The sequence below is a fragment of the Poecilia reticulata genome, linkage group LG17 (genome assembly GCF_000633615.1).
Source record: "Poecilia reticulata strain Guanapo linkage group LG17, Guppy_female_1.0+MT, whole genome shotgun sequence".
In the NCBI taxonomy this organism is placed as follows: domain Eukaryota; kingdom Metazoa; phylum Chordata; class Actinopteri; order Cyprinodontiformes; family Poeciliidae; genus Poecilia; species Poecilia reticulata.
The window spans coordinates 21647211-21670563 of record NC_024347.1 but is presented as its reverse complement, the minus strand read 5'-3'; the positions used below and the strand labels follow the sequence as shown (position 1 = coordinate 21670563).

The following is a 23353-nucleotide window of genomic DNA, read 5'->3' as shown; positions in this document are numbered from 1 at the left end:
GCCTGGTCTCAAGGAGGGCAGCAAAGAAGCCACTTCTCTCCAGGAAAAACATCAGGGACAGACTGATATTCTGCAAAAGGTACAGGGAGTGGACTGCTGAGRACTGGGGTAAAGTCATTTTCTCKGATGAATCCCCTTTCYRATTGTTTGGGACATCTGGAAAACAGCTTGTTCGGAGAAGACGAGGTGAGCGCTACCACCAGTCTTGTCTCATGCCAACTGTAAAGCATCCTGAAACCATTCATGTGTGGGGTTGCTTCTCAGCCAAAGGAGTCGGCTCACTCACAGTCTTGCCTAAAACACAGCCATGAATAAAGAATGATACCAGAATGTCCTCCGAGAGCAACTTCTCCCAACCGTCCAAGAGCAGTTAGAGATTTTGGGTCCATGGCCTGGAAATTCTCCAGATCTTAATTCCATTGAAAACTTGTGGTCAATCATCAAGAGACGGGTGGACAAACAAAAACCTAGGAATTCTGACAAAATGCAAGCATTGATTGTGCAAGAATGGACTGCTATCAGTCAGGATTTGGTCCAGAAGTTGATTGAGAGCATACCAGGGAGAATTGCAGAGGTCCTGAAGAAGAGGGGTCAACACTRTAAATATTGACTTGCTGCATTAACTCATTCTAACTGTCAATAAAAGCTTTTGTTACTCATAATATGATTGCAATTATATTTCTGTATGTGATGAAAACATCTGACATACACACATGAAAACTAGGGGGCAGCAGATCATGTGAAAATATGATATTTGTGTCATTCTCAAAACTTTTGGCCATGACTGTACATGTTGCCCTAGTTAAAGTCTATAGATGTGAAGTCTTACAGCTGGATTTGGGAGGGGATTCGGTGTCGGGAGAAGGCCTCCGCCTGGCAAGATCCCTGCAACAGCATTTGCTGGGGCCAAAAGGGACAAAGCCTTAGCCTCATCAGGAATAGATCCTACAGCAAAATAAAAAACAAGCATTAGGAGTGAAAGTCTACACATTTGGAAAATTCACAGAAGACGTTCTGAAAAAAAAAAAAAAAAAAAAAAAAAAAAAAGTCTTCTCACTGCATTTCTTCAAATTAGGTTCAACAAAGTGGTCACTTACAGATCAGAGTTCCCTACTTCAAAAAGTAATCATTGCAGTGACTTAACTATTGCTGGAATAAATCACACTATTCCAATGAACACTGCCAAGAATATATCACCTGAATGTGTTTTTTAAGTCATGAACCAAACGTTAGCAAGCACATCGGCTTCTCCAGTTGGGTGTGCCCTCAATTTTCATTTAGATGCTTACTGAAACAAGCGACTCACGCTGGCGGCTTCGCTACTAAAAGCACACAGAGAAAAATCGAGATACACACAACAGAGAGAATTTTAAGGATTTGGCAGGAAAACTAAAAAAAGAAAAAAAAAAAAAAAAGCTATCAGTGTCTACTTACCAAAAACACATTTCAGAATGATTAAGTGGTTAGACTAAATGATAAAATTCAGGGTAGGTAGCGTGCCTGCTGTACATCATAGGCTAAAAATCCTTACCTCAACACTGCATCACTTAACCACACCTTGGCAYGGGATGAAGTCTTGATTATTTTAATTTTTTTTTTAAAAAGCTATCAGCTTTACATGAAATACACAACACCTCTAAGTTTTTTGTTTTATATTGCGCAGATTACCAAACACCTCATTATCATTTGCCTCAACCTATTCCCAATGCAACTTATTCACAGAAATCACATGACCTAAATTCAGACACACAACAGGGAAAACATTTAAACACAAGAGCACACTGGAGAGAGAAATTGCTGCAGGACACAAAACTGTTGGATGGTATTTTCTGCAGGGTCTGGTATACAGGACTGGCTGAGCCAGGAAAAAGAACTGTAAAACACAACAACAAAACAAAAAAAGACCACTGTTAAAAGAGAATATTGCACCAGCATTGTCATGTTGGGTGGATATTTCATACAATTAACAACAAGGAGTTTTATCATCAGTGACATCAGGCATCCAGTAAATGAAAAGAGTTACCCTTTTTGAAGTCCAGGTTTAGCTCACACTGAAAGAATAGGGTTATTTTAAGCCACCTTGATGTTTCAGATGCCTGGTTCTAACAAAACCAAAAAAGCTAATGCCATGTCAAGGTCAACCTTTTAAGCATGAATGTGTCTGAATATATTCAATAGTCACTCAGCCACAACTAATGCTAAAATACTCAGTTCATGTAGATTTTTTTTCTGAAGCATCTTTATATATGCTGTTTTAGCAAAGTTTAATACATCTAGAGATGCACAGAGAAACCGGCTGGTGACCGAAATCAGACATTTTATATGTTGACCTGCAGGTCAGAAAATAAATATTTTCCTGAATGTGCTACATCTCTAACAAGTTTCATACCTGAGTGCTTCTACAATCTGCAATGAGGACGTTTTACTCTGGGTAACACACTTAAAGCTGACCTTTTTAGTTAGATATTAAAATCAAGGGAAGTGGATGTAGTTTAGAAATGGTTTTCTGAAGAGTCATGTTTGCTGTTCAATCAGACTACAACACAGAGACTGACTCTTTGTTTAGTGATTCTTCACCAATTAGTTAACTATTTAACTTTCAGGTTTAAAAGGTAATGACACACATTTCTGAATCAGAAAAACAGAACATCATTCCAAGCCAAAAGTACTTCAAAAAGGTACCAAAGAAGTTGAACATCTTCACAAAAAAAAAAAATGTTCCTATATTTTTAGCTTTAAGTTTGTTACCAGCGTTTTAGAGGTCCGTGTTAAATGCTGGTAATTCTCAAGGGAATATATGCCGACTGCACCATGTACAGTTAGTAATGCTAACGTAACCCATTGTAYTGATTTCTAATATAAAATGCAAAAGAGAAATTAAAATGCCAACTCTCAGCATTTTGAGTAAAACGAAAGCTAACGCCCTCAAACGTGGTGTGTTGCAGCTTCTAATATAAATGTCTTCTCATCGCAAGACTAGAAAGAAAAACTGAACAGTTATTGGAAAAGCAAAACCAGAAAAAGATCAAACTAATTTTGAAAGTTTACAGCAATATTAAACAAATTAGCCATAAACCTGATTGGTGCATATCTAACTGAAAAATATATATATTTCTGGTAGAAACCGTTTTAATGTCTGTACACTGACACATTTGGGTTTTGTTAAACATTTACAACATAGTGGTTTTGATTAAAACTATCGACTTCTTTTGCAGCAGTGAGTTAACACACATTTGTTTTTAGCTCTGTCTTCCAGAAAATTGACATTAAGAGTATGACTCTCTTGCACCAATATAATGCATGGCCAAGCAGCCCTTTAAGAGGTTGAATACATTGCATGTTAAGCAATGCTTCTAACCAGCAATTCACGTCTGATTTTCATACTCTTAACCACTTAAAATAAGAAAACAAAAAGAGGGAAAGAGAAAGTCCAGGCAGAGACAGAATAGAGGACAAAATAGGGGGTGGGGCTTGAATGCTTGCTGGCCTTTGCAAATGTCTACAATTCCCTGTTGGCAGGCAGACGACCATCAACGAGGGGGCTGCTTTTGCCTTCTTCACTACAAAAACCACACATACACACACACACATACACACACACAAATAACAAAGAGAGGTTTAACAGTGGATAGTCCAATATGGGGGAAAATGTACATATGGCAATGTGCTTTTTTTCTACTTTGTTTCAGAACTCTGAGGAGTCTGCACAGCCTGCTGCTGGGGGATGTTCTTGTGTGTAAAGCAGATTTTGCTACATTACATAATTTTTTCTTTGTACAAGCAGCACCTGTTAAAAGCTAGACAAACTAAAAAAAAAAAGAAGATGATAAGCCAGAGATATAATCCACAAAAAGCAAGAACAATTGCACTGTGGTGTTGCCTCTCTTGATTTAAGAAAATAGGTAAAATCTGCTTTACACGCCATTTTACTAACCAGAAGAACCTGGAGTTTCGGTTTCAATCAATCTTCCTTTAAAATTATATATAAATAAAACACGTTAAGTTGAGCTGAGGAAATGGGATCCATTTAACTTGGTAACATTGTTACTTTTCACAAATAATGACATTCATTCAAAAGGAGCACGAACAGAATGACAAGACAAACCTTCAGCAAACGGGACCACGATCAAAGCTCTATCCACAAAAACCGTATTGGTGAGATGCTGGGACACTCCCACAGACTCTGGCTCCTGGAACTTCACAAAGCAGACTCGGGATGTCACTGGCATAGGGGAATCACTGCAAATGAAGAATTTAGAAAAATATATAAAAATGCCCCAACAACTAAACTACTATGTCAAATTTTATAATTATTAAACGACAGGGTATATAGTTATGGATGACCACCATTAGATGACTCATCTTGCAACTGTAGAGGACATAAGTCGATAGATATCACAGACATTGGAATTGCATAACAGATCTCTTCAGCAACTCACATAACCACATTTTCTTACACTAGACTCACTTGTACACATAAAAAAGGTTTTGAAAAAGCTATGTTTTTCTTTAGCTTGTTTGTTTTTGCGATTAATGCTCAGTTTGATTTATAGTTTTGAAAGCGGATCTCGGGATTTAAAAAGAGCGGTGAAACAGCCTTTCACGCAAATGCTAATTCGGAAGCTAGCGTTAGCTTCAGGGATGTGCTCTGGTAAGCGTGCGGCCTACATTTCCGTTACACAAAAATATACTTTTACAGCTTTTAGGAGCCCAGTTGAATGTACTTGCATTTTATAGCCTTAAAAGTTTAAATAAAAAGCGAAGTAGTCAACTCACTCTGGCGGAAATAGCTTTAGTTCCTCGATGGTTCCCAGAAAACCAAACAATGTCCTCATCTGTTCCGACGTTGTGCTTGGCGACACATTGGTCACCTGAACCACCCGCGTCGTGTAACTCATTTTCGACACAACTACCGTTTTTTCAACAACAAAAAAATAGACACACGCGAAAACAAATCACTGCAGCGCCTATTCGTATCGCATTAAAATCGTTTTGTTTGCAAATAACCAACAGGACAAAGGTTAGATGCCAACTAGAAGAAGAAACAACTGCTGGACGTCGCGGCCATATTGGATAGTGCTTGAGTTTTTGCGCATGCGTAAAAGGGAGGGACGTAAATACAAAGAAACATCAGGAGTTATACATTGTAACCTCTTTTGGTTTCGTTTCTTTTGTCTTAACTTGATTTAATCAAATTATGTAAATAGACATCGTGATGAATATTGCCCAAGAGAGATAAATCGCCCTTAATGACCTACAGAGGTCGCCCTTTCSTCCTCTCAGTTGGTAAAACTTAGTATACASTGTACAAATATTTCAATTTAATTTCAGTACAAATATGGCTTCTGTTTCAAGGTCTGTCACCAGACAGGTCAGAGATAAGTCAGTTGAGAAATTTAATACAAGGTTACAAAAACTGATGCTCACAAATTAAACAAATTCTCTCTTTTCCTTAAGGCTGACCTTAAGTCGTTTTGCAAATAAGAATGGCCAAAAATCAGACTCTTGTGGTTTTAAAATGGTAGAGACAAAACAACTGAAAAAAAAAAAAMAMCTTGCAAAATTCCAGGGAAACAAAGTATTGCCTCACAGCGTGCATGCTAGAAAAAGATGTGAATACTTCTGCTTAGCACAGTTTAGCAAATCTGGGAACTATAGTTTGGCTCTGGATTGTTTTTAGTAAAATGAGGCAACCTTGTTGTCCAAACTATTTAAATTGAATGGCATGTGACTTATTGCACGTCACAGCACTGTGACTGGTGAAACGTGCTTTTCTCATGGTGTTTTTTTTTTTTTTTGTTCCTTGGCAGAACAATACAGACTCTGTTTTATGTCTAATCGCTTCACCTGGATTATCCTGAACAGAGGTCCTGTATTGCTAAAGGAWACCAAAGAACTAGTGTGCACGTTTTTATCTTATTAGCGCTATATATAACAGTCTTGGTACTTCATAACCTAATTATGTTTTAATCCTTCACTGTTCCTGATACAGTAAATGTAATATTATTTCATGTCTTATTGTAGCATGTGTACCAACTATTTAATCTGAAATTATTAAATAAATAAAACTATTTTGCTAATTTAATCTGAAAATACTTCTACCACATTCAATTAGAGAGTTCCTCTAGTAGAGGTTTCAGTTGTTCATTACAAAGACCATATATCATTTCTAGCATGCACATCTCCAGACAAAATCGTATTGGTGATTTTGCAGACTGACTGCAGCAATAAAATGGAAAAAAAAGATCTTTCAAAATGTCTCAACAAGGAAGCTCACGCAGTTATTGAGGATGACAAAAATAAAATCACATGCACCAATGCAACAGTTTTGCCAAGCATTGTTTACTGCAATACTCACCTTGCTCAATAAATCCGTTTCTAGAGGGGCCAGTCCTCAAGTTATCCATCAGAGGGATATAGAGACAAAGGGATTTTTGTTCACGGTGTGACATGATTGGCCAGGGGAAAGATTTACAAAACAGTGCAGCAATCGTGACGTTGGCAGGGAAAATAAATACTCCAAATCCACTGGAAGATCAGAGGCTTCCAGCTCAGAAGTGACCCACAGTTTTCAAAACAGTTTGCACTTGTGTGTTACTGACGCAGGAGGAAAACATGGCGAGCAGGTGAGTTTCTGATGAAGTGAAATACTGTACGTCGTATAAGGAGGGCAAGCTCTGTTTTACATTTCTACTATTTCTGTATGTTCTTATGTGGATATTTTGTCTGTGCGACAGATTATTGATATGCTTAAAAGTACAGACTGCTTGGCATGGAACTTATATACAATGCCGCACATTCCTCATGTAACTTCATTTCAACATACTTCTTTGTTACATTACTCTTTGAAAACAGATTTGAACATCCAGCTGGTAGCTACAAGAAAATCTTTGAGACATGTGAGGAACTAGCTGAACCTCTGCCAGCAACAGTCACAGGTTTGTTTTTATCACTCTCGTATTGGTGATTTTCCAGTGTTGTTTTTTGACCATGTGATTGAAAAATATATATTTTTTTAAATGTTGCAGGTAGAATTCCTTCATTTCTGAAGGGAAGTCTTCTCCGTTTGGGACCTGGACTCTTTGAGGTTGGAGATGAACCTTTCTATCACCTCTTTGACGGACAGGCCCTCATGCATAAATTCGACTTCAAGAACGGCCAAGTCACCTACTACAGGAAGTAAGAATTTGAACACAAAACCACAGCCTTGTCATCTTCAGCACATTTGCAAAATTCACAACGATTACAATCAGCACAAAAATGTTCAAAACTGTGTGACATAAATGTTAATATGTCATGACTTTTTAGAATCGAAGTAATATTCTGATTTGTTTCTTGTCTTGTTATGCAAGAAAAACAAAAATGTCATATTTAAGCACGATTAATTTTTAGTTCTTGTTTCTTTAATTTCTTGCTTCTTTCAGGTTTGTTCGAACAGATGCGTACGTCCGAGCCATCACAGAAAAACGTGTGGTTATCACTGAGTTTGGGACATTTGCCTACCCAGATCCCTGCAAGAATATCTTCTCCAGGTTGGCTGCACACATAGAAAATTTATTTATTTGTAGAGAATATTGAAATTATGCATCTTTTCTAAAATGTATTTTTACCTTTTTTTTCTTTGCAGATTTTTCTCCTATTTTAAAGGAGTTGAAGTCACAGATAACTGCCTGGTTAATGTTTACCCTATAGGAGAGGATTTCTATGCCGTGACAGAAACAAACTACATCACTAAAGTGAACACTGATACCTTGGAGACTCTGAAGAAGGTATTTCAGTGTAGCAGCAGACTTTGATACAAGTTTGAAAYGTAACTTCTTTGAGTTTGATACAGCAAAAACAGAGTTACTGTGTTGTGTGGAGAAGCATAATGTTGGATTTAAGTACTTTTTCATTCTGGATAGGTTTCAAAACGAAAGAATTTATAGAGAAATATCTGAAATTCCAGGCTTTATTTTGTATCCAGTTGTGCAAAACATCCATCCATCCATCCATCCATCCATCCATCCATCCATCCATCCATCCATCCATCCATCCATCCATCCATCCATCCATCCATCCATCCATCCATGACTCTTAAAACATATGGATTTTTAACTTTAAATATATCATAAAGCTCRTAAAAGCTATTTTTCCTATGCAGGTTGACATGTGCAACTTCGTAAACATTAATGGCGTCACAGCTCACCCCCATATTGAGCAAGATGGTACTGTATACAACATTGGAAACTGCATGGGAAAAGGTGCAACACTGGCCTACAACATTGTGAAGATTCCTCCCACTCAGAAAGGTTTGGATGCATATTGCAACAGCATATTGAAACAAAATCAAAACCTGTGCTCAATGTTTACCCCTGCATGGAGTTCATTGCAAGCTGCATGGGAGGCTGGGACAGGGACCCGCATATTCCCAGTGACATAATCAGATCTTTGAGACAAACTTAACAATTCAATTATTATTACCATTATTATCATATATAATTTCAAGGATCTCAGGCTCCTAGGATGCTAATTTCTCCTTATTATTGTTATTAAAAATCATGTATATTAATGTTCTGCTTATGCCTCTTGAGAGGTTCTCCTGTCTTTTTGTAAGTAAAACAACAGGAGGTTTTTTTTTTCACCTGCACTTCAAAGCAGCTTTCATTCCTTAGATAAGTCAGACCCTATTGAGAAGTCCAAAGTGGTGGTTCAGTTTCCCAGTGCTGAGAGGTTCAAGCCATCGTATGTCCACAGGTGGGTGTAGTTTTTTTGTTTTTCTCTTTGCTTGTTCAAACCACTGTTGTGTGAAGTCCACATTGTTAAAATGTACTTCCCTCCATCACAGCTTTGGCATGTCAGAAAACTATTTTGTCTTCGTTGAGACTCCAGTGAAGATCAACCTGCTGAAGTTCCTCAGTGCCTGGAGCATCCGAGGTTCCAACTACATGGACTGCTTCGAGTCTAACGAAAGCCAAGGAGTACGATTTTTAATCAAATTAAAACATCAGTCTTTATTTTATCATTTGTTCTCAGGCCAAATGTCTAACCAGTTGTAATTTAACCTTCCTAGACCATTTTCCACGTTGCCAAGAAAGACCCTGGAGAGTACATCGACCTGAAGTTCAAAGGAGCACCAATTGGCATGTTCCACCACATCAACACCTATGAGGATCAAGGATTCATTGTTCTTGACATTTGCTCATGGAAAGGGTAGCTACATAGAATTAGCAATTTTTGCTCAACCTGAATGTCTCAAAAATGTGTTYGAAGCTGACATGTACTCTGGTCACTTGCAACCAACGTATCCAAAATACCATTTCTGAAAGCACATATGAGACCTTCAAACAGATTCTACATGCGGGTGGCAACATGTCTCGTGTCGTCTGTTATTGGCTACAACAACAGAAAACCAGAATAGCCTTGGATTCACTTAGTAACAACTAAGCTTAAGACAACATTTATTGTGGCTTACCATCTCCATTCTTGTACATGATAATGAGCTCAATGGCCTCCACTATCACTGGTTTGATAGTCGAATGGCCTCCACTATCACTGGTTTGCAAATCAAGAAAAGATGTTTGGGTTATGATGAAACAGGAAACAAACATCACAAAAATTTTCCAGCACCCTGTTGAGTCTATGGCATCTAAAATTAAAGCCTTTTTTTTTTTTTTTTTTTTTTTTAGCAAAAGCTGTTCTCTGCAAAGTGGTAAAAACCTGGCTCTAGAAATTTGTAGTAAATACTGGCCAGTAAGCATAAATCTCTTGTACTTTTAGATTTGAGTTTGTTTACAACTACTTGTGGCTGGCCAACCTGAGAGCCAACTGGGAGGAGGTGAAGAAGGCAGCCATGATGGCGCCCCAGCCAGAGGTGCGGCGATATGTCATCCCTCTGGATGTCCACAAGGTGAGGCATCAGAAATCCATAAAATCCTTCCACTTAGTAAAAGGTTATGTGTTTTTAGTTCTCACCAACCATGTTATGGACTTTATCTAGGAGGAGCAGGGGAAGAATCTCGTGAGTCTGCCGTACACCACAGCCACAGCAGTCATGCATGCTGACGGGATGGTCTGGCTGGAGCCTGAAGTGCTCTTCTCTGGACCTCGCCAAGGTACCAACACATAGCTTGGGATACATGCAATTTTTAGCAAATACTAGTAATCTCATTTTGGTCTAACACTTCTCTTTTCTTGGGTTTAAGCCTTTGAGTTTCCACAGATTAACTACCAAAAGTATGGAGGAAAGAATTACTCATACGCCTATGGGCTTGGACTCAACCATTTCATACCAGACAGGGTAAAATATTATACGTTTTGAACTTAGAAAGAGAGAGAGACTTAAAATGTACTCATGTTATCTTCTTTTTCTAATTTATGTGTAGATCTGCAAGCTGAATGTGAGGACCAAGGAGACTTGGGTTTGGCAAGAGCCTGAGTCATACCCCTCAGAGCCCTTGTTTGTTCAGACTCCAGATGGGGTAGATGAAGATGATGGTAAGTTAGATGGTATTAAATTAAAATAAACTAATATTAAAGCTGATTTACACACAAAAGATGCATGGAGGGGTTTTGTTAAGCAAGTTTCAAATCTGCTGTCTCCACAGGTGTCCTCCTTACCATTGTGGCAGCTCCTGGTTCCCAGAGGCCAGCATATATGCTCATTCTAAATGCCAAGGATCTGTCAGAAATCGCAAGAGCAGAAGTGGAGTGCTCCATTCCCGTCACATTTCACGGGATGTACAAACAGTGATGATCCAGTCCAGTTGCATAAAGTACCACTCAGCATTTGAAACAATGACGACAATAAAAAGCACCTCCATGCCAGCATGATAATCAATCATTTTTAGAGAGAAAATGATTTTGTTGTTTTGTAGTTCAAGTACAAATTACTAAGGGGATCATATTATTATGAATCTGAAGAAATGTCTTTAAGAAAAGAACTGACTGTTTCGAAAATATGCACAACTTTAAGTAAATAACATCCTGGTGTTGTTGATTTATTTCTACATATTTAATGCTATAGCACATGTAATGCAACAGACCTTTTGAACATGCTGATGATTGTGGCCCGAGCATTGTTACTTGGCACCACTGCAACTGTGTTACAACAATGACCCAAATAAAAGGTTCCTTAAACTCCATGAGATGCTATGCAGATGCTCTGTTTGCAGGGATGAAAATTCACTCACATCAGCATGAGGAACGCTTGAAATGGCTCCAGTGGCGAGGTAGTCCAAAATATTTTCTGATTAATTGAGACAGGTTTTAGATATGCCAACACATTTAATAAGATGAGACTGACGGTAGCCTTCATAGAGTTATTTTCTTTTCAAACAATGCATTAAATTTCCACAAATCCCCATGCTCCCTTGTTGGGACTGGGTTTTTTTTTTTACATTGGAAAACAACATTTCAGTACAAGTATATCTCATTTGAGATGATTCTTAAGCTAGAAAAACATCAGATTCTTCATTTTTACAATCTTGACAAAACTCCCATAGTTAATATGAAACTGCAAAAAATCTGCTTACATGTCACACATGAACCAGTAGTCACTTGATGTTTGTTCCAGCGTGTTGCCAGAATATGAAAAGTGCAACCACACAGATCTTGCAACCCTGCAAACTGAGAGTACTGAATGTTAAAAAAGACATGTTAGAAACAAAACATTCTTTTCAATAGCTTTATGGTGTATATCTGATCTTGCAGTGGTCATTATGGTGACGAACAGACAATTTTCAGAATTTTGTCCTTGCTGATCATCAGTTTGCATTATACATATAGTGTTACGTGTAAACAATCAAAAGACCGTGTACAGCAAGAAGGCATTTAACTAAAAACTGCTGGCTCTAAGCTAAAACTTTAAATAATGCATCAAAAGTTCAGAAGTTACACCCATTTATTACATCAACCCTCTCTGGGTGTTGGTTTTTTTCTTATTAATTCAGGACAACCTGAGAACATATAATGGTCTTGGATCAGTTTCAAGTTTTAAATGTGCATTTGGTTGCTGTCCAGGAAAACTCTCAGATGTATTCAGATGGAAAGCATTGAGTTCAGGAGAAGCCAAATCAATATGAAATCTAAAAAAAAAAGGAAAGCAACCATGAGATCAACAAGAATAAACAGAAGTGCAAACAAGGCAGAGAAGTAATAGCAACCCGTTCCCTGTCAAAAAAATATCTTATTAGAGTAAAAAGAGCAAACAAATGAGAAATGTTGCCTACACATATCTCTCATTTAAAGGGATGGCTTTCCATCGATAGTAAATAATGACTCTTACTGACCCTAATGTCACTTATAACAGCTCCAATCAAGTAAAACCTGTTCTTCAATGATGGAAAACAGGCATTTAAAGAAGATGACAATACCATAATTTGAAGCAATGGTTTTTGAGCATGGGACTGCAAAGATTTCAGCAGAATTAGAAGTTTGTATACAGACATTATGTTATGACAACATGTAAATATTGCTAAAGAAATAATTCTAGAATTGTTTCGAAAATTTCATAATTCAGTTAAAYGCTGAAAAGTAATACAGCTAAACAGAGCACAAAGGCAACAAAAGAACCAAAAGAACAAATTAAATGTAATATTTCTGCAAGGGTTCTAAACAGTTTTCATGTCAAAATTCCATACTTTTCCAAAATCAGACTTGCAAAGATCCTAAGCTTTAGCAAGTTAATTCAAACCTAATTGGAAATAAAAAATCATAGAAAAGGATCAGAAACAGCAAAGAAAACATCAACCTGTCATGACCTGGAAAATGAGTCAAAGTTAGAATAAAGTATGAAACACATTGCAATGTACTTTAGAAGATGCAGACCAAAAAAGGAAGATCTTGTTCTAAATCGGTAAGCTTTAAGCTTTCAAATTTAAGAACTCTGCATAGATGAGATTGGCATAGACACAGTTATGCCAGAAAATTTAGATTTTCTTTATCACTTCAAAAGCTGCATCATTAAAGCCAATAAATAGATTTGAGATTCATGACCACCATTTGCACATTCAAACTCTTAGCATGCACTTTAATTGGATTCTATTTGCAATTTTTCAGTCATACGTCTCAAAATCTTGCACAAATTTAAAGAGCGATGTCTGCAGTGTAATATTTTCATACCAAGTGATGGTGTAAATCTGAGAAGAATGATTTGCCAAACCAATCATGCGTCGTAAATTCACTTAACATACACAAACATATTGGATAGAAGCAGCAAAAACATGGAAAATAAGGGATTAAAATTCCAAACTGGTGCTGCCATGGTGCAACACAGAAGCCCTGATTATGTAGTCACACTTTTCACTTCGCTGCCAGATTTCAGGATTGCATTAATGAAAGGCTCAGCTATTTAGCATTTGTGCATTCTGTTGTGTTCCAGGTTTGTAATCACAATGTAGCAAATTCATCCAATTGGATATTGGGTGTTTTTGGTGATGTATGACATAACAGAAAGAGTGTGGGTATTTTAAATAAAAACCACAAATAGTTTCTCTCCAATTTATTGTTTACACAAGCACTTAGCCTTTCCAAAGGGACAGAAATAAAACGATTACAAGAAATGCTCAGAATGAAGTTAAAACTGAAAAACAATAAAGGAAAAGCAAGAGGAAATCATTACGTCTCACTTTTACCTCTTACACCACAAAAGAAGTCTCAATACTGGGACAGAGGTTTGCACATAAAAACAGTGTACAAGCTAGCTAGTAAATGTACTAAATGTGCAGTGGATTTAACACAAATGTGAAATAAAAACACAGTTAAACTGAAAAAGACAACAAAAAAAAACAATTGCATAATGCTACAAATCAGATGAACAACTATGGTAACTACTGCTACAGTGACTTAGAGTAAAACAAAACATTTATGCTTAATAAATGAATATAGCTTCTTATGTTAAACACGTGAAAAGTTTAACTTGGCTTGCCGAGATGTAGAGATGCACCCATCAGTCAATTTTCCCTTGATCAGCTTTGATTATTGATTGGCAGGTCAATTACTGAAGCATTTGTTTCTCTTAAATGCATCAAAACTAAGAACTCTCACAATTCAATTAACAAATCAACTAATATCCTGTATTTTGATGCACTTTTTTTTTTTTTTTGCCCAAATTTAGAAAAAAAAATTGGGATATATGCTTTATTGCACAAATTAGGATTACACTGTCATACCGTAATTTTCTGTTGGGCTCAAAACAAATAGCTGTATCAAGTTCTACAATCAAAAAAAAAAAAAAAAAAAGCATCCACCTATCCACGGTCGATACATTTTTACACATGGAGGGCAAAGTGGGAGCTCCTGTCTATCCCTAGTGGTCATTAGGTAAGAGGTGGTGTTCACCCTGAACAGGCCACAAGTTCAACACAGGGCAACACAGAAAACCCTGCAAATCTGTATTGGTCAGAAAAATGCTGATTAGTGCATCTCAATTAAAATAACTAGAGTTTCTAGAAGAAGACTGACTGCACAAGAAAAGACTCCTTCCAACTTAAAAAAAAAAAACACACAAAGAAGAACACGGATGAAAAACAAAAAAAGAACAAACAAATCAAAATCATAGTAAACATCTGGCAGACAGATGGATGGTGCTGTTTTATTTTACACTTTGACAAGTCAATATATTCATTTTTATTTGTTTGCTACAAAAGCACACGCTTGTCTTGCAGCACACACAAGTGATGGTGTCATCACTCTTTCAGGAAACCCCTGATCTGAAAGTGTCAAACTACTCCCTTCACCTCAAGCAAGCCTCTGTCCCTTCTCTTAAACAGAAAAAAARGGAAAATCTAAATTAAAATACRAAAAACAAAACAGACGTTCACACTGCTGGATCATAGATTTTATGAAATGCATCTTCAGGCTTACTCACTACAGACAGTGGGGAAATATCTTTTATCCGCTATATAACTCCTGCGTCTCAGGAGATAAAAGAAAGTTTTGATAGTGCAAGGTTATAAGGTAAATATATTAATATGTTGTTTTAGATAATGTCCTTTAAGTAAAGTGCAAATCTCTGATCAGATGAAAGGTGTGTGCAAGCGATTCTAAAGTTTGACTGACTCCTCCCACTCCTTGTCCATGCACAAATCAGCCCTTGACAGACAACCTGAACATCATCTGGTGCAACATTCATGTAACAAATATGCAGTCTATTATACTGAGTGACTTATGTTATATTTATGTGTATTGTTTGGAATCTGGACTTGACAAGTGTATGTCTTAGTATTTGCACACCACGGAAGGATAGGGTCATTTTAAGTTGGAGCATGTTAAAGAGATCAGTGTTGCAGAAACATATTCCAATCGTTAAGCTTAAGAGTCAGTAATTTGGTAAACTATACGTTCATTTGAATCCATTTTTTTTTTTTTATCAAGTGACAAAAGTTATGGTGAAGCGAGACCAGCTCAAGTGAAAATGTTCATTTACCACCGAGCTCACACACACACACACACACACACACACACACACACACACACACACACACACACACACACACACACACACACACACACCCACACACCCACACGCACACAATCACAATTCCAATGTGTTCTTTAACCTGCTGCTACACACGACACAACCTGGGCGAAACAAACACACAGAAGCACAACCATGCAGGGGAACCGTTTCTGACTCGTAACTGATGTTTTAAGACCAGCTTAAATTAGCATCAGACCTTGGAAGAATGAAAGGCCAACATTGGGCGAGTAATTTCTTTTTTTTTTTTTTTTAAATTTCCAAAAGTGCAAGGTAAACGATACATCTCTAAACTCCTCTCACTCCACAAGAGGGCAGCTGTTAGGTTTGGGGTTTGCTGCGGCGGGGGAGGAAGGGGTCGAGTTTGACCTAAGCATCGGGGGAGAAGTCGGTTGGTCCGTAGGTGGAGAGCAGGGCGGCATCCACAGGCTCCATGCAGGAGGGGCAGGTGAAGGATCTCATCAGCCAGTCGTCTATACAATCCATGTGATAGATGTGCATACATGGCAAAAACCGAATGGGGTCTCCGTAAACAAAGTCCAGCATACAGATCACACACCTGAAAAAACGAATCAAATAAAGACAATGAGACCCAGGATTTTAGGAGAACATATTGTGATAATTTAATTAAATGTCTTTTGTTGTGGCTCTAAAAGAGGCGACAAGCACAGCTGCAAGACAGGAATCATTGTAATAAATTGCATCGTCGTAAACAAAAAATATTGCAAAAAGGAGATGTTAAATACTAAGTGTTGATCTAACTTATTGCCTAATTTCATTTTGTTTCTACCTTCTGTGCAAACACCCAAAGCTTTCATCATAAAGAAAACATTTCGTGTTAACAAAATATGTATAAATCARAACTTTAAGGTATGAAAAGACACACAGGGGTCTCCAAGACAACCACAAGTGTGATGTCTGGCAACTCCTATCCATTTTTCCACATAGTATAAATGCTTACTCTCTGATCTTCTTCTCTGAACCGTCTGGTCCTCCATCATAAACGCCCTTTGGGAGGTGCTGGATGAGGCCGATGCGCTGAGCTATGCGGATCTGCTCCTCCTCCGTCAGCTGGGTGGCCAGACGGGCCTGACTGGGTGTTGGGTGGTACATGGGCATGTGAGCCTGCTCCTAGTGGCAGACCAAGAACCAAACACACATATTCACCTGTGTCAACACGACATCAGGTCCGACGGGGTCAGACTGAGAGGGCAGACACGGAAAAATACAAGCGCTGTTGCAGACAGAAATGTTTACATGCATGTGCCCTGCGGGAATAACAATGAAAACAAACAATATTTTTGCCTATTTAAATACAATTTTGAGTATAAGTGAAGTCAAATGAGGCCACAAACCTGAAGCTATAAACACGCCATGTTAGCAGAATTACTGGAAAACCAACTAGTAGCGTAACTACTGGTTAACATGTGCTAGCCAACCCTTTTCTAAAAAAAAAAATGTTTTTCCTCAGGATATTAAAGGAGCAATAGAACGATTGAAGATCCTCACCTGGTACGGAGGAGGCGGCTCCAGATCGGGATCTGTCCCGTCGCCGAAACTCGCCCTGTCTGACTGGGACTCATGGAGCAGAGAGATGTCGTCGGATGTTGGGGACTTCAGACAGTTGCCCATATTTCCGTGCCTCCAGTCCTTTTCAGGGCCGACGTTAAAAATCACAACTATGCTGCTAAACTTGCTCTGGGTCGGCTAATGTTAGTTTTAGTCCCAGGAATGATCGACTACTCGGGTTTATATCAACATTAACATTTCTGTCATGCTTAGTCAACTCCTGCAAACATGTTAAGTGGCAACAGTAAAAAAAAAATAAATAAACTAGCTTCGTTCCATGATTACTCGGATCTGAGAAACAAAACAAAGAACTCTCCTTGATGAGGATGACAGCGGTTAGCACTCCAGATAGCTACTTTTTTTTCTGCTCGATTTCCTCAATACGTGACGCTCATTCCTTGTAGAGACTCCCACTTTGCATACAGTATATTGCTCAGTAGCAACTTTGGATGTCCCACTGAGCTGTCTGAGTGACAGACTCAAAGATCATTTACGCCTTTCAACTTCGTGAGTAACATTAAACAATTTGTTTCCTTGCTAGCTGTTTCTTCTCTATCCTTTCTTCTTCTTTTTGGTAAGTCAGCTCAGATGCGAAACACCGCCATCAGCCGTCCTGGAGTGGAACACAAGACCAGCCCCNAAAAAAAAGATCTTTCAAAATGTCTCAACAAGGAAGCTCACGCAGTTATTGAGGATGACAAAAATAAAATCACATGCACCAATGCAACAGTTTTGCCAAGCATTGTTTACTGCAATACTCACCTTGCTCAATAAATCCGTTTCTAGAGGGGCCAGTCCTCAAGTTATCCATCAGAGGGATATAGAGACAAAGGGATTTTTGTTCACGGTGTGACATGATTGGCCAGGGGAAAGATTTACAAAACAGTGCAGCAATCGTGACGTTGGCAGGGAAAATAAATACTCCAAATCCACTGGAAGATCAGAGGCTTCCAGCTCAGAAGTGACCCACAGTTTTCAAAACAGTTTGCACTTGTGTGTTACTGACGCAGGAGGAAAACATGGCGAGCAGGTGAGTTTCTGATGAAGTGAAATACTGTACGTCGTATAAGGAGGGCAAGCTCTGTTTTACATTTCTACTATTTCTGTATGTTCTTATGTGGATATTTTGTCTGTGCGACAGATTATTGATATGCTTAAAAGTACAGACTGCTTGGCATGGAACTTATATACAATGCCGCACATTCCTCATGTAACTTMATTTCAACATACTTCTTTGTTACATTACTCTTTGAAAACAGATTTGAACATCCAGCTGGTAGCTACAAGAAAATCTTTGAGACATGTGAGGAACTAGCTGAACCTCTGCCAGCAACAGTCACAGGTTTGTTTTTATCACTCTCGTATTGGTGATTTTCCAGTGTTGTTTTTTGACCATGTGATTGAAAAATATATATTTTTTTAAATGTTGCAGGTAGAATTCCTTCATTTCTGAAGGGAAGTCTTCTCCGTTTGGGACCTGGACTCTTTGAGGTTGGAGATGAACCTTTCTATCACCTCTTTGACGGACAGGCCCTCATGCATAAATTCGACTTCAAGAACGGCCAAGTCACCTACTACAGGAAGTAAGAATTTGAACACAAAACCACAGCCTTGTCATCTTCAGCACATTTGCAAAATTCACAACGATTACAATCAGCACAAAAATGTTCAAAACTGTGTGACATAAATGTTAATATGTCATGACTTTTTAGAATCGAAGTAATATTCTGATTTGTTTCTTGTCTTGTTATGCAAGAAAAACAAAAATGTCATATTTAAGCACGATTAATTTTTAGTTCTTGTTTCTTTAATTTCTTGCTTCTTTCAGGTTTGTTCGAACAGATGCGTACGTCCGAGCCATCACAGAAAAACGTGTGGTTATCACTGAGTTTGGGACATTTGCCTACCCAGATCCCTGCAAGAATATCTTCTCCAGGTTGGCTGCACACAGAAAATTTATTTATTTGTAGAGAATATTGAAATTATGCATCTTTTCTAAAATGTATTTTTACCTTTTTTTTCTTTGCAGATTTTTCTCCTATTTTAAAGGAGTTGAAGTCACAGATAACTGCCTGGTTAATGTTTACCCTATAGGAGAGGATTTCTATGCCGTGACAGAAACAAACTACATCACTAAAGTGAACACTGATACCTTGGAGACTCTGAAGAAGGTATTTCAGTGTAGCAGCAGACTTTGATACAAGTTTGAAAYGTAACTTCTTTGAGTTTGATACAGCAAAAACAGAGTTACTGTGTTGTGTGGAGAAGCATAATGTTGGATTTAAGTACTTTTTCATTCTGGATAGGTTTCAAAACGAAAGAATTTATAGAGAAATATCTGAAATTCCAGGCTTTATTTTGTATCCAGTTGTGCAAAACATCCATCCATCCATCCATCCATCCATCCATCCATCCATCCATCCATCCATCCATCCATCCATCCATCCATCCATCCATCCATCCATCCATCCATGACTCTTAAAACATATGGATTTTTAACTTTAAATATATCATAAAGCTCRTAAAAGCTATTTTTCCTATGCAGGTTGACATGTGCAACTTCGTAAACATTAATGGCGTCACAGCTCACCCCCATATTGAGCAAGATGGTACTGTATACAACATTGGAAACTGCATGGGAAAAGGTGCAACACTGGCCTACAACATTGTGAAGATTCCTCCCACTCAGAAAGGTTTGGATGCATATTGCAACAGCATATTGAAACAAAATCAAAACCTGTGCTCAATGTTTACCCCTGCATGGAGTTCATTGCAAGCTGCATGGGAGGCTGGGACAGGGACCCGCATATTCCCAGTGACATAATCAGATCTTTGAGACAAACTTAACAATTCAATTATTATTACCATTATTATCATATATAATTTCAAGGATCTCAGGCTCCTAGGATGCTAATTTCTCCTTATTATTGTTATTAAAAATCATGTATATTAATGTTCTGCTTATGCCTCTTGAGAGGTTCTCCTGTCTTTTTGTAAGTAAAACAACAGGAGGTTTTTTTTTTCACCTGCACTTCAAAGCAGCTTTCATTCCTTAGATAAGTCAGACCCTATTGAGAAGTCCAAAGTGGTGGTTCAGTTTCCCAGTGCTGAGAGGTTCAAGCCATCGTATGTCCACAGGTGGGTGTAGTTTTTTTGTTTTTCTCTTTGCTTGTTCAAACCACTGTTGTGTGAAGTCCACATTGTTAAAATGTACTTCCCTCCATCACAGCTTTGGCATGTCAGAAAACTATTTTGTCTTCGTTGAGACTCCAGTGAAGATCAACCTGCTGAAGTTCCTCAGTGCCTGGAGCATCCGAGGTTCCAACTACATGGACTGCTTCGAGTCTAACGAAAGCCAAGGAGTACGATTTTTAATCAAATTAAAACATCAGTCTTTATTTTATCATTTGTTCTCAGGCCAAATGTCTAACCAGTTGTAATTTAACCTTCCTAGACCATTTTCCACGTTGCCAAGAAAGACCCTGGAGAGTACATCGACCTGAAGTTCAAAGGAGCACCAATTGGCATGTTCCACCACATCAACACCTATGAGGATCAAGGATTCATTGTTCTTGACATTTGCTCATGGAAAGGGTAGCTACATAGAATTAGCAATTTTTGCTCAACCTGAATGTCTCAAAAATGTGTTYGAAGCTGACATGTACTCTGGTCACTTGCAACCAACGTATCCAAAATACCATTTCTGAAAGCACATATGAGACCTTCAAACAGATTCTACATGCGGGTGGCAACATGTCTCGTGTCGTCTGTTATTGGCTACAACAACAGAAAACCAGAATAGCCTTGGATTCACTTAGTAACAACTAAGCTTAAGACAACATTTATTGTGGCTTACCATCTCCATTCTTGTACATGATAATGAGCTCAATGGCCTCCACTATCACTGGTTTGATAGTCGAATGGCCTCCACTATCACTGGTTTGCAAATCAAGAAAAGATGTTTGGGTTATGATGAAACAGGAAACAAACATCACAAAAATTTTCCAGCACCCTGTTGAGTCTATGGCATCTAAAATTAAAGCCTTTTTTTTTTTTTTTTTTTTTTTTAGCAAAAGCTGTTCTCTGCAAAGTGGTAAAAACCTGGCTCTAGAAATTTGTAGTAAATACTGGCCAGTAAGCATAAATCTCTTGTACTTTTAGATTTGAGTTTGTTTACAACTACTTGTGGCTGGCCAACCTGAGAGCCAACTGGGAGGAGGTGAAGAAGGCAGCCATGATGGCGCCCCAGCCAGAGGTGCGGCGATATGTCATCCCTCTGGATGTCCACAAGGTGAGGCATCAGAAATCCATAAAATCCTTCCACTTAGTAAAAGGTTATGTGTTTTTAGTTCTCACCAACCATGTTATGGACTTTATCTAGGAGGAGCAGGGGAAGAATCTCGTGAGTCTGCCGTACACCACAGCCACAGCAGTCATGCATGCTGACGGGATGGTCTGGCTGGAGCCTGAAGTGCTCTTCTCTGGACCTCGCCAAGGTACCAACACATAGCTTGGGATACATGCAATTTTTAGCAAATACTAGTAATCTCATTTTGGTCTAACACTTCTCTTTTCTTGGGTTTAAGCCTTTGAGTTTCCACAGATTAACTACCAAAAGTATGGAGGAAAGAATTACTCATACGCCTATGGGCTTGGACTCAACCATTTCATACCAGACAGGGTAAAATATTATACGTTTTGAACTTAGAAAGAGAGAGAGACTTAAAATGTACTCATGTTATCTTCTTTTTCTAATTTATGTGTAGATCTGCAAGCTGAATGTGAGGACCAAGGAGACTTGGGTTTGGCAAGAGCCTGAGTCATACCCCTCAGAGCCCTTGTTTGTTCAGACTCCAGATGGGGTAGATGAAGATGATGGTAAGTTAGATGGTATTAAATTAAAATAAACTAATATTAAAGCTGATTTACACACAAAAGATGCATGGAGGGGTTTTGTTAAGCAAGTTTCAAATCTGCTGTCTCCACAGGTGTCCTCCTTACCATTGTGGCAGCTCCTGGTTCCCAGAGGCCAGCATATATGCTCATTCTAAATGCCAAGGATCTGTCAGAAATCGCAAGAGCAGAAGTGGAGTGCTCCATTCCCGTCACATTTCACGGGATGTACAAACAGTGATGATCCAGTCCAGTTGCATAAAGTACCACTCAGCATTTGAAACAATGACGACAATAAAAAGCACCTCCATGCCAGCATGATAATCAATCATTTTTAGAGAGAAAATGATTTTGTTGTTTTGTAGTTCAAGTACAAATTACTAAGGGGATCATATTATTATGAATCTGAAGAAATGTCTTTAAGAAAAGAACTGACTGTTTCGAAAATATGCACAACTTTAAGTAAATAACATCCTGGTGTTGTTGATTTATTTCTACATATTTAATGCTATAGCACATGTAATGCAACAGACCTTTTGAACATGCTGATGATTGTGGCCCGAGCATTGTTACTTGGCACCACTGCAACTGTGTTACAACAATGACCCAAATAAAAGGTTCCTTAAACTCCATGAGATGCTATGCAGATGCTCTGTTTGCAGGGATGAAAATTCACTCACATCAGCATGAGGAACGCTTGAAATGGCTCCAGTGGCGAGGTAGTCCAAAATATTTTCTGATTAATTGAGACAGGTTTTAGATATGCCAACACATTTAATAAGATGAGACTGACGGTAGCCTTCATAGAGTTATTTTCTTTTCAAACAATGCATTAAATTTCCACAAATCCCCATGCTCCCTTGTTGGGACTGGGTTTTTTTTTTTACATTGGAAAACAACATTTCAGTACAAGTATATCTCATTTGAGATGATTCTTAAGCTAGAAAAACATCAGATTCTTCATTTTTACAATCTTGACAAAACTCCCATAGTTAATATGAAACTGCAAAAAATCTGCTTACATGTCACACATGAACCAGTAGTCACTTGATGTTTGTTCCAGCGTGTTGCCAGAATATGAAAAGTGCAACCACACAGATCTTGCAACCCTGCAAACTGAGAGTACTGAATGTTAAAAAAGACATGTTAGAAACAAAACATTCTTTTCAATAGCTTTATGGTGTATATCTGATCTTGCAGTGGTCATTATGGTGACGAACAGACAATTTTCAGAATTTTGTCCTTGCTGATCATCAGTTTGCATTATACATATAGTGTTACGTGTAAACAATCAAAAGACCGTGTACAGCAAGAAGGCATTTAACTAAAAACTGCTGGCTCTAAGCTAAAACTTTAAATAATGCATCAAAAGTTCAGAAGTTACACCCATTTATTACATCAACCCTCTCTGGGTGTTGGTTTTTTTCTTATTAA

The 23353-nt window shown here is 38.2% G+C and overlaps 4 protein-coding genes across 5 annotated transcripts in view; 2 read left to right on the top strand and 2 right to left on the bottom strand.

The window, feature by feature from the left end:
* Nucleotides 1-5088, bottom strand: part of LOC103479668 (serine/arginine-rich splicing factor 11-like) — a 9730-nt gene extending 4642 nt beyond the window's left edge. Inside the window, exons 1-3 of one of the 2 annotated variants that reach the window (XM_008434223.2) lie at nt 4777-5088; nt 4106-4239; nt 830-945 (exon numbers count right to left, since the gene is read on the bottom strand). In XM_008434223.2, coding sequence (XP_008432445.1) covers nt 830-945; nt 4106-4239; nt 4777-4898 — 372 coding nt within the window. In that variant the 5' untranslated portion in view covers nt 4899-5088. The remainder of the gene's footprint in view (nt 1-829; nt 946-4105; nt 4240-4776) is intronic. The other variant, XM_008434221.2, reaches the window with a different exon arrangement.
* Nucleotides 5089-6518: 1430 nt separating this feature from the next.
* On the top strand, nt 6519-11126 carry LOC103479670 (retinoid isomerohydrolase). Its single transcript, XM_008434224.2, has 14 exons — nt 6519-6626; nt 6856-6938; nt 7029-7179; nt 7425-7532; nt 7628-7769; nt 8144-8291; nt 8655-8736; nt 8828-8960; nt 9053-9192; nt 9760-9889; nt 9980-10094; nt 10185-10279; nt 10365-10476; nt 10587-11126. Exons 1-14 carry the CDS (start codon nt 6616-6618, stop codon nt 10730-10732), a joined length of 1596 nt encoding a protein of 531 aa, XP_008432446.1. The 5' UTR covers nt 6519-6615; the 3' UTR covers nt 10733-11126.
* A 2339-nt stretch (nt 11127-13465) lies between these two features.
* LOC103479671 (RING finger protein 11-like) lies at nt 13466-17639 on the bottom strand. Its single transcript, XM_008434225.2, has 3 exons — nt 16967-17639; nt 16419-16588; nt 13466-16016 (listed from the first exon to the last, which is right to left on the bottom strand). Exons 1-3 carry the CDS (start codon nt 17087-17089, stop codon nt 15827-15829), a joined length of 483 nt encoding a protein of 160 aa, XP_008432447.1. The 5' UTR covers nt 17090-17639; the 3' UTR covers nt 13466-15826.
* A 309-nt stretch (nt 17640-17948) lies between these two features.
* LOC103479672 (retinoid isomerohydrolase) lies at nt 17949-22554 on the top strand. Its single transcript, XM_008434227.2, has 14 exons — nt 17949-18056; nt 18286-18368; nt 18459-18609; nt 18855-18962; nt 19056-19197; nt 19572-19719; nt 20083-20164; nt 20256-20388; nt 20481-20620; nt 21188-21317; nt 21408-21522; nt 21613-21707; nt 21793-21904; nt 22015-22554. The coding sequence occupies exons 1-14, from the start codon at nt 18046-18048 to the stop codon at nt 22158-22160; spliced, it is 1596 nt and encodes a 531-aa protein (XP_008432449.1). The 5' UTR covers nt 17949-18045; the 3' UTR covers nt 22161-22554.
* The last annotated feature ends 799 nt before the right edge of the window (nt 22555-23353 follow it).